At 42.0% G+C, this 16,395-nt stretch overlaps 1 protein-coding gene across 1 annotated transcript in view; it reads left to right on the forward strand.

Moving 5' to 3' along the window:
* Positions 1–16,395, forward strand: part of adcy8 (adenylate cyclase 8 (brain)) — a gene marked incomplete at both ends in the record, with an annotated part of 388,672 nt that overhangs the window by 170,789 nt on the left and 201,488 nt on the right. Inside the window, 1 exon segment of the mRNA XM_084327783.1 lies at positions 13,123–13,272. Within this exon segment, the coding sequence (XP_084183909.1) occupies positions 13,123–13,272 (150 nt within the window).

A 16,395-nucleotide genomic window follows, 5' to 3' on the forward strand; every position in this document is an offset into this window, starting at 1 on the left:
CTGGATACAGTATTTTATGTTTGTCTGATATTTGCTGAGCTTACAGTGTTATGCACATAGTAGCATGAAAACTGGGACATGTATTGTTGTGATTCTCCATGTTGAAATGTTGACTGATTTGGTTATATGGAGAGAACATTTATATTTTCATCAGTCTGCATCATTGGTTTGGGTATATGGAGAGAAAATTTTATTTTTTTCATCAGTCTGCATCATTGATTTGGGTATATGTAGATAAATAAATTATATTTTCATCAGTCTACAGCATTGGTCTTGTGTAGTGTTTGGTGAATTTATTGTATATTTGCACATTCTCTGCGTACTTCACTTACAGTACTCTAATCACTGAGAAGTAGAATTGCTAAATGTGTTTTAGGTTAAGCACAGCAGTGTGTGTAACTGGTTCAAACAGAATTAAGTCATTATGAAATGTGTGTTTCATATGGTAACAAAATTAGTGTATGGTTTTGACAAGTGTTTAATTTAGCAAAGGATCTGAGGTGTTCTGATAATTGTGTGTGTGGTTGTGCTAATTGTGTGTTTTGAAACACCGGGCCCCGTTTTCAAAATCATGCTTAGGCAATCGAAAAAAACTATTGTGTGTTTCATTATATACATATGTTTCAGTCTTCTCATAAAAAAAAGATTCGATTTTTGGGTCTTTTCCTGCCTTTGGTCCGCTTTGCATTCACATCTCAAATGAACCGCAGCAGGGTTCACTTGCAAGAGTGAATGAGCTTTCACACCACCCCAAACCAACCGGACTATCCGAGGTTCGATTAAAGCTTATTATAGGACACTGGACATGGGTATGGATGGCTCCAGGTGCTGCTGCGTTAAAGTGCACATCTTCAATATCTGTACTATTTAAAAGCACAGTGCAGGACACACTCAAAGGTTATCGCACCTCAGAGATGGCAGTGGACATGTATGACAGGACAAAGGCCATATGTAATGGCCTTTGGATTGAGGAACATACTACCAGCCAAAGGAGGAAGCAGAAAAGGATGGGCGAGTATGTAGTTGAGTCATCTTGTGGCACAAGCTCAGACCTCAGCTCAGGAGATCAGCTGAGACAGAGACTGTTCTATCCAGTCGTCGACAGAATACTGCAAGAGCTTGAGAGCAGGTTCTCATGAGTTGGATAACAACTTATGAGAGGCATACAGGCATGTTATCCAGCCTCAGACCAGTTTCTCTCAGTGGAATTGCTGCAACCCCTCGCCACACATTACAATATCCAACTATTGCCAGAGGAGATCACAGTTGCAAAGTGTTTCCTGGTCAGGACAGGCAGAGATGCAGTCCCTACTATCCAAAGTGTCTTTTCCCTCCTGGATGATAATAATAATAATAATAATAATAATAATAATAATAATAATAATAATAATAATAATAATAATAATAATAATAATAATAATAATAATAATAATAATAATAATAATAATAATAATAATAATAATAATAATAATAATAATAATAATAATAATAATAATAATTATAATTATTATTATTATAATTATAATAATAATAATAATAATAATAATGCATTTGATTTATAAGGCGCCTTTCAGGACACTAAAAAAAAAGTCCACAAATCGGTGAATGAAAGAATTATAGGATCAAATGAAAACTACTTACTAAAAATGTTTAAAAGTACTAAAAACCAACAAAAAATACCAAACACTAACAAACATTCAGCACAGACAATGGGGATGCTGACAAAAAAAAAAAAAAAAAAAGTAAAAAAAAAAAGTAAAAAAAAAAAAAAAAAAAAAAATTATTATTATTATTTTTTTTTTTAGATCCGGGGCTAGGAGAAAAACATCCGGGGCTAAAGCCCCGGAAGCCCAGGGCTAACGACGCCACTGGTGCTGCAGTCTTGAGTGCATAGTAGTAAAGACATATTCGTATAGTAGGAAGAGTGCATGATAGTATAAGACAGTAAAAAGGTTAGTGTATTTTCTTCTTAATTTTTTTTCTTCATTTCAGATATTGATTGAAGAAGTGTGTTTTTAGTCGATGGCAAAATATTGGTAGGGTTTCGGCTCCTAACCGCGATGGGAATGTGATGGGAATCGATTCTCACATGGGTGGTGCTCTCATCCAGGTGGTTGAGTGTAGTGCCGGGGAGATGGCGTCCTCTGTGCTCCTGTTCTCACGGTAGGCAAATCTGTGTTTATCCAGTGAGGGTGAAAGGCCAGACCGACATGAGCCAGGAACCAGCCTCTCGTAGCACTTCATGATGATGGGAGTGAGTGCACCGGGGTAGAAGTCATTAAGGCTTACAGCAGAGGAGTATTTTGGCAATGGCATGATGATGGAGGTGGTTTTGAAGCATGTAGGGACAACTGCCTGGGCTTAGTGACGGATGGAAATATTAGTTAGGACCGTGGTCAGCTGTACAGCACCGTTTATTACAGCCTGTAGCCTTATGTGCATTCATCCTGCTCTGTGCATCACACATGTCAGTAGATGAGAGTCAGTGGTTGACGGTCAGCAGGGAGGACAGCCCTGATGGGCGTCTCCAGGTTGTTTCTGTTATCAAGCTCATCAGGGAGGGTGGGGTCAGTGGTAGGGTGGGGGGGTTGCTGGTGTGTTTATAATCTGTAATGGCCTTGATACCCTGCCACATGTGTCAGAGGTTGGAGTTGTTAAGGTATGCAAGCAGACCCTAAACAATAACATAGGTAGCCACTACAATGTAAAAATCTGTTTCTGATTTCCCGCACTTCCCAATCTCAGTTTAGTATACTCTACCGAGGGTCAAAGTTGTGGAACTCTTTGCCTCCACCTATTTAGGATTTTTCTTTTCTGAAATTCAAAAGAGCACTGAAATCACATCTCCTAGCTCACCAATATTTTCCATATGGGCTATACAAACTGTGGTTTGATGGCTTTCTTTTCATAGAGCTTGTATTATTTGTTCTATTTTGTAAAATTTTCCTGTCATTATTTGTAGTTTCTTTACTTTTATTTTCTCTAAACATGAAGCTGTATGGCCTACTTCAGTGTCTATCTGTAGCCCTGCTTGTATGTATGTATTATGAATGAATTAATTATTTTTAATTATTATGTTTACAAATACAAATAAATAAACATAAACAAATAATGTTTCGAAACGTTTTACAAATAAACAAACGTTCCTTGTGTGTGTGTGTGTGTGTGTGTGTGTGTGTGTGTGTGTGTGTGTGTGTGTGTGTGTGTGTGTGTGTGTGTGTGTGTGTGTGTGTGTGTGTGTGTGTGTGTGTGTGTGTGTGTGTGTGTGTGTGTGTGTGTGTGTGTGTGTGTGTGTGTGTGTGTGTGTGTGTGCACAGGGGGGGTATATTGATGTAATCTGGCTATAACTTTGCTTCTTGGAGAATGCCACATACAAGCCCCTAGAGGGTTTTTAGTTGACTGTAGGGCAGTAGGGAACGTCAGGCTGTAAAACCCCCCCACTTCCAGTGATGAAGCTAAGCTACGCTAACGGAGCGACTGTTCCCTAAGCTAAATGCACGCACAGAGACAAAAAAGGTATCTATCTTCTTGTCTAACTCCAGGGAAGATGTTAAATAAGCTAATTTCCCAAAATGTTGGAGTTTTCCTTTAAGAAGTGTGTACTTAATTGTAAAAAAAAAAATATAATAATACAAATAAATTAATAAAATATACAGCTATTCCCTCTTCACTTGGCCTGGTACATAATTTGTAATGTATATACAGTACTTCTGTACAAATAAAAGCTGTGATGTTCCCAGTTATTCATGTTTTCGCAAAGTAAGAAGTAAAATAAACTACATTAGAGTTCTCAGCATTTATACAGGTACCTCTAACCACCAAGCACAGTCACGCAGAATGCTATATCATACTGTATATGGGAATTCTCAATATAAAGCAAGAATTTCTTTTTTTGCTGCCTACCATATGCAGCCTCTCTCTCTGTGTGTGTGTGTGTGTGTGTCTTTCTCTGCGTTCCTCTTTCCTGCTCATCATGTAATCTGTATCATAGCCCAATCTAAATAATGTTGAGCCAAAATGGCAAGTAAGCAAACCACAAACCATATAGGCAAAACGGCTTATAATATTCTCACAGAGACAGCAGGTCCTACTCAACAGGGGATAATGCTCATAATATTCCTTTTTCTGTGGATGAACTTAAGGGCATTCACTGCCCTTCTAGGCATGTCGGCTCCACAGTGTGGGGGTAACTAACTAAGCTGTTGGTGGAGAAGTAGAAGCACAGCTTCAGAGAATGTCATTCTAATTGTGTATAGCAAGTTTTCTTTCTACTGGTCTCATTCAAACATTAAACTTGAGGTTCCTCTTAGTGTTCTGATGTGCATTTATTGGGTCTAGGGGTCTGAGTTAGGTAACCACTTTAAATGGGATTTAAATCGTTTTGGGCTTTGTAACGTGAATGATGTTAATGTGTACCTGGAATGCTTGTTCCTGACCGTGTCATTGTCAAAGACTTTTCCATTTTGTTTTCAGTTGTCTTTATCTCCCTAGTTGGATAGTTAACATCGTGTCAGCTAGCTATCTCACTACCACAGGAGATGTAATTGTTTTTGTGTGATGGCAACAGTGTTTGTTCATAGCTCTCCCGTGCAACACGTTGTTTTTAAATCAGAATATATTTTGTTCCGCGTTAGCGCTGTGAATAGTGGAACAACCATAGAACTACAACGTCTTTCTCTCTCTCCATCACACACCCCCCCCCCCCCCCCTCCGCCCCCTCTGCTGCTCAATCGGGTCCCCCAAGGGGGGCGCACCCCACAGTTTGGGAAAGACTGGCTTACACTAATACTAATAATACACTATAGTAGTAATACAGTATATAAAAAAAAATAAAAAAAAAGGTAAAAGAAAACTGTAAATGTCTGGCAGCAACGTTTGCCAAATACTTACTGTCAAATTACAGTAAAATACCCAAATTCAAATAAAGTGGAAAAGCAAATAATTTACAGAAACATTTGTTTATTTTAGGTCGTTTTTACATATAATTCAATGTAATTTAACATTCAAGACAATTAAGCAATGGGATAATTCTGTAAGGATAATTTCTTTTTTTTTGTATCTACTTTTTCTCCCCATTTTTCTATTTTTTCTCCCATCCCAATTTCGTATTATCCAATTCTACCCCCCCCTGTCTCGAACGTTGTTAGACCATGCCTCCCACTGGTCGGCTGCATTGTGGACCAAGCCTTACATCACGTGTCCCCTTCGGTACACGAGGAGGCAAGGAGGCAGCTGTCGCATCTTTTCACCTGTACAGCATGATCTCTCAGCGGCGAGGAGTAACGTGTGGGAGGCTCACGCTGCCCCCGTTGCTTCCTGATTCTGCTGTACAGGCGCACAAACCGACCTGTAGGAGTCGCTGTCCACAACGTCCGATCCCCACCCACCGGCTTTCCCACCCCCTAATACTGCCAATTGTATTAGTATGAACAACCAGCCAAGCCGGAAGCAACGCTGAGAGCTGGGCTCGAACCCAGCATCTCCTGCGTTAGTGGCGAGTGCCTTGCCCACTGTGCCACTTAGCCGCCCTCTGTAAGGATAAATTCTGACTAAATCAATTTGCAGATTACAACCTTTATTTAATGGTTAATATTTTGATCAAAAGTAATTTGCTGTACTTTTATGGTGTTTACACTTAAAGTACACTTAAAAGTAATCTTTAAAATAATACAGTGAATTTCCTGTGATTTTAGATATTTTACTCTAATGTGCTTATAGTGCTCTTAGGATGCCTCTTAAGTGCTTCAAGGGAATCTAACTATTGGAGCAGGCAGTGTCGTCAATCTCAAAACTGGGGTTGGATTTACAGCCTACATTACTGTGCTCCATATTATTCTGTTTTAGATGCTGTATTTCTTTGCCACTGCAATAACCAAATTAGAATCGCAAGACCAGAGAGTAAAGTGTAGGGGGTGACCGGGGTTAACTCTGGCTAACGCTGTTTGCCAAATGGAATCTTACATTTCCATCTTGCCCCATGTATTACTGGAAGGGCTGCAGTAGCTGGCTACGTTGCACTCTTAAAAAAAGATGTGTTGAAAAAAGAAAACTAGCCAATGCAACACCAACATTTAACCTAGCTTAGCACAATGAATGGAAGCGGACATGACCAGTTAGCCTAGGCATTGTCCAACTAACACCTCTCCCGAAGGCTAACCGGTCATGTCCGCTTCCATTCATTGTGCTAAGCTAGGCTAGCATGCAGCCAGATAGCTTTCTACTGAACGCACAGAGAGGAAACTGGTATCTATCTTCTTGTCTCTCTCTGGAGAAGACGGTAAGCTAATTTCCCAACATGTTGGCGTGTTCCTTTAACACACCCATAATACATCCGTATGTGTTTAGATGGGGAGAACAACACATCTTATTTCAAAATCACAATATTTTTTAACAGTGTAGCGGTTTCAGACATGTCTGTGGCGCCAACTCGCCGCCCCTCATTGATGGATCGATTTGTTTCCCGCCTCATATTATTTTATCTCCATTACTATTGCGGTGTCAAATGTTGTCGTCCACATCATCACTCCCGTCCTCTTCAGCGGCTGCCTCGGCTCGTTGGCTCGCCAGGGGAGGGGCCCACTTGTCAGTGACGTCAAAGCAACCTTATCCATTAATATTTAACCTTGTCTCTTGCACACGCATTGTCTGGAGGGTCTGCCGATTTTCATACGCTTGATTGGCCACGGAACACCCACTGTGTACGGGACAATGACAGCGCACGCTGCCGTGCTTGTTGTAGAACTAGAGCCCCTGGTATCCCTCCCTGCTCCATTTCTAAAGACACTTTTTTATATGTCCAAACAGCTCCATCACACCTCTTAGGTGATGTTTTACAGTACACTGTTTTGAAATGAATGAATTTAGACAATGACATAAGTTCTGGTAACAGATACATTTTGTCAATCTCATCGTGAGGCTTATTCTCTTAATTAATAAGGTAAACAGGCTGTCATCCCCACCTGCCTGAAGAAGTCCACTATTATCCCTGTACCCAAAAAATCCAAGCCTGCTTGCCTCAACGACTACCGCCCTGTAGCTCTCACCTCCATAGCCATGAAGTGCTTTGAGAAGCTAGTAAAGGGCTACATCTGCTCCTCCCTCCCCATCAACATGGACCCCCTGCAATTTGCATACCGCCCCAACAGGTCCACGGAGGACACCATAGCCCATGTGCTGCACACAGCAGCATCACACCTGGACAAGAGGAAGGGGAACTATGTGAGAATGCTATTCATCGACTACAGCTCGGCATTCAATACCATAGTCCCCTCCATACTCATAGCCAAGCTCAGGGACCTGGGCTTGAACTATGACCTCTGCCAGTGGGTCTTGGACTTCCTGACGGGCAGACCCCAGGTGGTGAGAGCAGGCAACTGCACCTCCTCATCCATCACCCTCAACATAGGGGCCCCCCAGGGCTGTGTTCTGAGTCCCCTCCTCTACTCCCTGTACACACACGACTGTGTGGCTCAGCGGAGTAGCAATACAATCATCAAATTTGCTGACGACACAGTGGTGGTGGGCCTGATCTCTGCCAACGACGAGAGGGCCTACCTGGAAGAGGTCAAGGTCCTGGCGGGATGGTGCCAGGAAAACAGCCTCTCCCTGAACGTCAGCAAAACAAAGGAGATGATTGTGGACTTCAGGAGGTCGGGGGTCAAGGACTACAGCCCCCTCAGCATCGACGGGGCACCGGTTGAGAGAGTCAACAGCTTTAAGTACCTCGGAGCCTACATATCCGAGGACTTGACATGGACCACACACATTGACAGTGTTGTGAAGAAGGCACGACAACGCCTCTACTTCCTGAGGCGCCTAAGGAAGTTCCAAGTCAGTCAGAAGATCCTTAAGAACTTCTACTCATGTACAATAGAGAGCATCCTGACTGGCAACATCACCTCCTGGTTTGGGAATAGCACTGCACAAGACCGAAGCAGACTACAAAGAGTGACACGTTCAGCCGAACGCACAATTGGAGGGGGGCTCCCGACCCTCCAGAACATTTACAACAAGCGGTGCAGGGGCAAGGCTAAGAGAATCATTAAAGACTCCAGTCACCCGAACAACTGCCTCTTTGAACTGCTGCGGTCAGGCAAGCGATACCGGAGTCTCAAGGCGAGCACAGAAAGACTCAGAAGAAGCTTCTATCCCCAGGCCATCAGGCTGCTAAACGAACAATGAACACTACACAACAACAACCATCAAACGCACATAGCACACACATCCACACGCACACACTCACTTTAAACAAACACACTGTAGCACCCACTCCACACACTTTACAGCACACACTCACTTTAAACAAACACACTGTAGCACCCACTCCCCACACTTTATATTTATTGATGAAGGATTGCACTACAACTCGTACACAATTGTACCTAAATTGTACCTCATCCCATTTCTGCTTTGCACTATATAGTATTGTACATTAGTACACTGCACAGTATTGTATATTGTATGGTAACTATGTCTATTCTGCATCGAACATTGTACATATGTCTAAACTGAACACTGTGACCTCATTTTTTTTACTTCTAATTTTACTATGTTATTTTATTTCATACTTATCTTGTCTTGCACAGTCTCTGGAGCGCAACAGTAAGAAGCATTTTGTATAAAAGTATTCTGTACTTCTGTATGACAACTATTAAAGAAACTTGAAACTTGAAACACATAGTAGCTGCAGCTATTTGGTTTGGGACAGCTCTCTGTCACCGGAAGGGCACGCAGATGGTATCTACTGCGCATGGGCGTTTTCGCAACAACGGCTCATGCAGACTACACGCTGTTGTCTGCGCGTTTTTTAGCGTTTCTCCAAAACGCAAACACAATTTTACGTTTCAGCCGTATCCACAAAAAAACGCCAAAAAACGCATTTCTGTGTAATAGGGACATGAAACTTATTCAAAAACGTATAAAAAAACGCCACAAATACACTAGTCTAACCATGGCCTAAGTGGTTGTACATAGCTACGGCTGTGGAGGTGCTGGAGACATGATCCAATAGACCTTTATACGCATGAGTCTCCTGAACACGAGAGACCAATTCCAAGTCGATTTGCACTTCTCGGCCGAGCTATAGTCGCTTTCCCGCACCTACTCCCGAACAACGCATGCACAGATTGATGAACCTAGACTCCGTGGGCAATCCTCCACCTCCACTTCCCGGGGCCCATGCTCTGGAGGTAAATGCTAAATGGACTGCATTTATATAATGCTTTTATCCAAAGTGCTTTACAACTTATGCCTCACATTCACCCATTCAATCATACATTCTCACACACCGACGACCATGCAAGGTGCCAACCTGCTCATCAGGAGCAGTTAGGGGTTAGGTGTCAAGGCTCAAGGACACTTCGACACGCTGCCGGGAGGAGCCGTAAATCGAACCTCCGATTATCAGACGACCGCTCTACCTCCTGAGCCACTGTTGCCCCGATGCTGGAGGGTTAACTGCTGTTGGCCCTGCACATCCTGGTGGTCTATTTGGGAGACCATGGCTAGCCGGCGGTGCTGGGGTAGCTCCACCTGGAATGGTTTGGGGTTACAAATGTCCTCCTCTCATCGAGCCCAGGGTCAAGGCCAGGCATGCGTTGCTCATGGGACGACTGGTTGCACTATGTTTTAATGACGACCGGCCGTATTGTTATGCAAAGTAGTACTTAGCGAGTTGGCGCATCAGTCGAGTGCAGCGCATTCCTGTGTGCACGCGCGTGCACATCCGTGCATGTGCATGCACGTGCTTCTGCTCACAGACCTGAGCCTGGTCAAGGCTCAGTATCCACCCATTTAAGAATGTAATGGCTTAATGGCTGCCTGGGGGTGCTTTCACACATTGGCAGGCTGCCAAGGCCTTGGCTCACTAAGGACCAGAAAGCAGCATCTCTGAGGTGACTCCTCCCGAACAGCCTCTCCCAATACTCCATGATTACATTCATACTAAGGAGGCCATAGCTGGTGTTCCACCACCACTCTTTTGTGTGATGGTAATCCCCCCCACTACTAGGTCTACCACTGTATAATCCAGATATGGGATCTCTAGTCCATTGGCTGCTTTTAGGGCCAACCAGGAAATAATATGAGGGTAGGAGGGGTGGGTGGGGGACACTGTACAACTGTACAAGCAAAACTGTACATTGGAATATTGACAATACCATACTTGGTATTTTACTGTACATTGGAGGGGGTTGTGTTAGGACATTTACAGGGGCCAGTTTAGAATTGCAGTCTCCCGTAGGTGTTTTTTGAGAGTGTTTTTGAAAGTGGGTAGTGATTCACATTCCTTTACAGCTTTGGGTAGGGCGTTCCACATTGATGTGGCATAATTGCGAAACGTGTTTAGTCCCTTGTTTGAGCCGAATCTGGGTTTAACATGATTTGTGGAGCTCCCTCTGGTGTTGTGACCGTGGTATTCACTGACCTTTTGGAAGTATTTTGACATGTACATGGGTACCTTGGTCGTGTAGTGTATCTTGTAGACCAGGCCCATTGCAAGTTGCTGTACTCTGTCGTCTACTCTAAGCCATCCTAAGTTGTCAAAGTGGGCAGGGGTGAGGTGGGTTCTAGGAGTAAGGTCAAGCAGTAGTCTGACCAGTTTGTTTTTGAGATGTTTGTAATTTAGTTTTTAGCGCCTTTGAGGTGCTTTGGTATCATGAGGTGCAAGCATAGTCGTAGTACCCTTGAATGAGTGCCCCTGCCAGAGTCTTCAGGGTATTCTTGTTTACCAGTGAGGAGATCCGGTACAAGAATCGAGTTTGTTGGTTGACTTTTTTTATTACATTGGATGCCATTTTGTCACAGGAAAGATTTGCCTCTAGGATGGAACCCAGGTAGGTAATTTCTTCTTTCCTTGTGACAATATTGTCACCCACTGTAACTGAGAAGCCGTCGGTCTTGCTGAGTTTGTTATTTGAACCGAAGAGAATGGACTCTGTTTTGCCCATGTGTAATGATAGTTTGTTATCAGCGAGCCATATGCAGATTTTGCCTAATTCTGAGCTGAGGGTTTTTTCAACCTGTAACTTGTTCTTGTCAGAGACCAGCAGGGCTGAGTCGTCCGCAAACAGGAACAAGTTGCAGTCACAAGCTGCCAGCGAGCTAAGCAGATAACTGCAGGATTCGGCGGAATCATCCATGTGTGACCAAAAGCACCACATTTGGCATGAAGGGTCTCCTGGGTCTACTTTGCAGCCACAATCGCTGTAGTTAATAACGTGTGTGTACTGTATGTGCTGGTGAAGATATCTTGATAAAATGCATATTTACAAGATGGCGGCTTATGTGTAAATCTTCTCTTTGCTACCTAAAGTTGAACATAAAATATGTTTCTGACAACATTTTTAATGACAGGATTGCTATACTATAGCTGGATCTTGACTCATATTTCATCTAGAATGTCTAGTCTGAAAGTTGGATCTGAATTCTGTTTGATGGTACAGGCTCACGCACCACTGCTAGATGTACGATAATTGTCGTATTTATTAGGGATGTCCGATATTATCGGCCTACCGATATTGGCATTAAAATGTGATATCGTAAAATATCGGTATCGGTTTAAAAAAAATTATTTAAATTTTTTTTACATTTCTATAACCTTTATTTACCCAGGCAAGCAAGTAAGAACAAATTCAGATTTTATTTATTGTCAAAAGTATGCATAATGTTATGTTAATTCCACAACAAGACATATGTAATGTTAATTACCTGAAATTATTCCGTTTTTTGCCAGGGGAAACCCTGCATATATCGGTATCGGAAATTAAGAGGTGGACAATATCGGTATATCGGTATCGGTAAAAAAGCCAATATCGAGCATCCCTAGTATTTATACATATTTATATATATCAGCTTGCTTGTTACAGGCACGGAAACAGCCCACTGAGAACAGGACTGAAACAGAGGGGTATAGAGGCTGCTAAAATGCATACTCTGATTTTTTCATCAAATAACTTCAAAGACATGTTTAGGGGACCTTGTTGAAAAGGATTACAATATGTCCCATTTAACTATAGTCTCTTTAGCTCTTTAGTCCAACTCCCATTGTTCTGCAAACCGAAACAATGTTTTAACAGATTCTAATTCATCCATGTATATGAAAGGAGCCTGTTATTATATATATATATATATATATATATATATATATATATATATATATATATATATATATATATATATATATATATATATATATATATATATATATATATATATATATATATATATATTAGAGGTGGGCATAGATAAATTTTTTTAATCTAGATTAATCTATCTGCAATCCTGGATTTAATCTAGATTAATCTAGATTAAAATGGCATTCAAAATATGTGTGTTCTACTCAAATAATGACCAGAAGTAAGTCCTTACTTTTTCTTTCCTCCTTATGTTTCTCAGGCCAGGTGGCCCATTACACCATGAGCCCATCTCCCGTTTCCAAAATGCATTACAGACTGTTTGAAAAAGCTGTTTTGCTATGATAATTGGTAATGAAATATCAAAATAATGTTCAATAAGATGTACTTGTGTTTAATAAGTTGTTTTATTCAGAAGTTAACACAAATAAATAATATTACCAGTACAGTACAGTATCTAGCACTCTCAGGAGCAAAACAGAAAGAATCATTTCAAACTTGAACTATGTGACATGGCTTGAATCAACTGCTCCAGTGGAGTTGCTCAGTGGCCAATGGTGTCAACTGTGGTTGTACTGGGCAGCTCCCAGGTGTGTATGGAACTGTGTGAATGTGAAGCAGGGCGTTCCTGAAAAAGAGCATCTGTGCTCAGCGAACCTACCCTGGGTAAATAAAGGTAAAAAAAAAAAAGAAAAAAATTAGATTAATGCGTTAATTATATTATTATATATAATATTATATTAACGGCCCAGCTCTAATATATATATATATATATATATATATATATATATATATATATATATATATATATATATATATATATATATATATATATATATATATATATATATATATATATATATATGATATATATCATACACAGTCCTTTGAAACATTTTCCCAACGAAAACACTAACATCACAAAACCCCTCTGATCTACTGATGCTGGTGATGCTATTATTCCTCTCACGTCTTTCCATTTGTCTGGCAGGTAGCGGCCCAGGCGGCGTTGTTCATGTGCATGAACACTGCAGGGATATTCATCAGCTACCTGTCAGACCGAGCCCAGCGCCAGGCCTTCCTGGAGACCAGGAGATGCATCGAGGCCAGGCTGCGACTGGAGACAGAGAACCAGAGACAGGTAAGTTGACACCAGCAACCCCAACTAAAGACCCCATTGTCACACTGTGATGTACTGGTTACTGGTTAGTAGCCTGAGTGTCAGCAATCAATTATTATTGTTTTTTTGTGTTTTTTTACCGCAGAGTTTTGGTTGCTCAATAGCATGTGTTTTGGACAATATATTTGTATAGTTGTTGTCACATCAGGTTTTTACCCTAACAATGTCCACTACTTATTAATAGCCGCAGCTGAACACATTTTGCGTAAAAATAGTTACAATTCTGGAACACAGTCATCTTTCAGGGTTCATGGAAATCTTGTAAAAGTATTGGAATTTAAATATGTTTTCCAGGCCTGGTTATTCTTTGGAAAATCATGAAAATTATTACCTTTATAAAAGCCAATATCTATAAAAATGTATGTACATTTAAAACTATAAATTCCAAGAGTTATAAAACAAGAGGTAGAACGGTTGTCTCGTCATCAAGGTTACCTCCCTACAGCGTGTCAAAGTTAATCCCTAACGTCACGGTGACCAATTGCAGCCACTCTTATTGTCTGGGACCAAATACGGCCACGCCCCACTCCCGGCAAAAAGTGGGAACCTCTAGAATGGGTTTGGGGCGGCGCTGTATACGGAAGTAGCTCTCAAGGTGACGATTAGACAACACTTTTTTGTTGTCAGTAGATGGCAGCATTGGTTTAAAATTAAAGGCTGAAAATGTTGAGAACTACAACACTGCATTTCCCAAGAGCGTTAGCACAGGTCGCAGGTCACTGGGATGGGTCTATATTCTCCGACGTGATCTGAACAGCGTTAAACTATTACTGCAACCTCGGTATAGCGACCGCGAATGGCCAACTAATTATCTTAACAAAAGTGCGCTGGTAGCATTACATATGTTGTCTAAAGGGGGACATATGGTACAATTTAAGATTATAATGATAATCGGCATATAAAGGACAAGATAAAGCATCGTTAATTTGTAAGAAACCTCAATGAAAACGGCGCAGGGTGCTATTGTTATGAAAATGTGATAGAATCCTATAAAAATGTGGACGCACTTGGCCTACGTTCCGTTAACTGATCCCAATGAGCAGGTCGGCACCTTGCATAGTTGCCTTTGCCATCGGTGTGTGAATGTGTGAGTGAATGGGTGAATGTGAGGCATAAGTTGTAAAGCGATTTGGATAAAAAGCTCTGTAGAGGAATTTACCATGAGTAAGGATGTACTCAGTCAGATGTAGAATACAGGTTTATATAGCTTAAACAGAGTATCAAGTACAAATAGATAGAGAGTTATTGTTGGAAGTCGCCAGGAGTGACAAGGATAGTATCCTTCCAAAGAGCTCGAGAATCCAGTAAAACCTAGGTCTTTATAGTGGAGAGGAGAGGGGTTGTCTCTAGGTCAAATGGGTTGATTGGGTTGGGGAAGTGGAGGAGGGAGGAGGGGTGAGTTGTGAGGGGTGTGGTCTGGTCTGCACAGGTGGGAGTGAGAAGGGGAGGGGTGACGGGGTGGAGGGGGGAGGAGGGGGTAGACGTGAGGGAGAATGGTAGACGATGGGAAACTTGTATTTGAGGGAAGAGCCAGACGGCCTTCCACCACAGCACTATATGAATGCAGGCCATGTGCATGCTTATCAGGCCTAGACAGACTGCGAGTTAGAGCCATTCTGCTCACAATATGAGGCTGCAAGTAGCTCGCCCAGTGAGTCGGTCCCCAAGGAGTCACTGTTTGTTTGTTGTCTGTCATGGTCAAATAGTGGTTTGTCGGTCAATCAGCAGTATGACGTAGCGGCAGCAGCCAAACTGCATGACTATGCCCAACATTTCAGACACTGCCAGGATGCTGTGGATAGGCACCTAATTGTCCCGGTTACACTGAAAATATGTTTAAATGTTTGTCACAGACACAGGCTGGTTGTGGGGGCATGGAGTAGACGACGTGTTTCACTGAGCTCTGCTTCACACGTTCTAACTTTCTCACTTATACAGTATACTGTCTATAGTCATGTATACTTTCAAAACATACTATTTAATTGCATATCGATTATTGATTATCGATCAAAATGCTATGTCTCCATCCAACATCTTCAGTCCTTGCCAATAATCTGGGCCTTTTCAACTACAGCACGGGGTGAGGCAGGGAGAACCTTTGTTTCCATTATTATTCAACGTCGCCCTGGAGCCCCTAGCAATTATGCACGAGGAATCATCGTAATATTCACGGTGTGAATATGGGGAATGTGGAAAGCTGTCTAAGTGTGTATGCAGATGATATGCTGGTTTGCCTTTCAGTCCCCAGACAACTCTATTCCCCACTTGAAGGACTGTATCGAATAATTTAGTACGATTTCTGAACAATTATTCATGTCCTTATCAGATAATATAGACCTAGAATTGCTCAGCTCATTACAATTCAAATTGGTGTGATACCACTTCACATAACTAGGTATCAAGATACCTAGAAACCCCACATTTATATTTAAATTTTATTATACAGAAATGGTGACAAACATGGTCGTAACTCTCCCTAGATTCTTGTATCTATTTCAAAACTTGCCTATTTTTCTCACTGCATCTTTTTAAAGAACTTGGATCCCCTTATCTTGCCATTTGTCTGGGATAACAAAGCCCACCGCATCTCAAGATCCCTACTGGAGAAACCCACAGATAAAAGAGGCTTAGACCATCCTGTATTCAGGCACTACTAGCACGTGGCCGCACGGTGGTGTAGAGGTTAACACTGTCACCTCACAGCTAGAAGGTCGAGGGTTCGATTCCCACTTGGGGACCAGGCCGCCGCATTGCCAGGTACCCAGGTGGGGTATCTCCCGGGCCTCTCTGTGTGGAGTTTGCATGTTCTCCCTGTGCTCACAAGAGTTTCCACTCCAGAATATAAACCCAATGGAAAAACATGCAGAACAGATCACTAACGCTGTCGCGTCCCTGACGAAGACGGACAGGAGCACTTGGATTGATCCCAGGGTGCGGCCCCACGCCCCCATGTCTGCTCCCGGCTGCCTTTGGGGGGAAGGATGACGGGATGGGTCAAGCACAGAGACAAAATTTCATCGGGACCCAAAAATGTCATGTGTATGTTCCTGTGTGTGCCGCCCATCGCATGTGTGTGTTGCTGCA

The sequence above is a fragment of the Notolepis coatsorum genome (assembly GCF_963971535.1).
Source record: "Notolepis coatsorum genome assembly, chromosome: 13".
Taxonomy (NCBI): Eukaryota; Metazoa; Chordata; class Actinopteri; order Aulopiformes; family Paralepididae; genus Notolepis; species Notolepis coatsorum.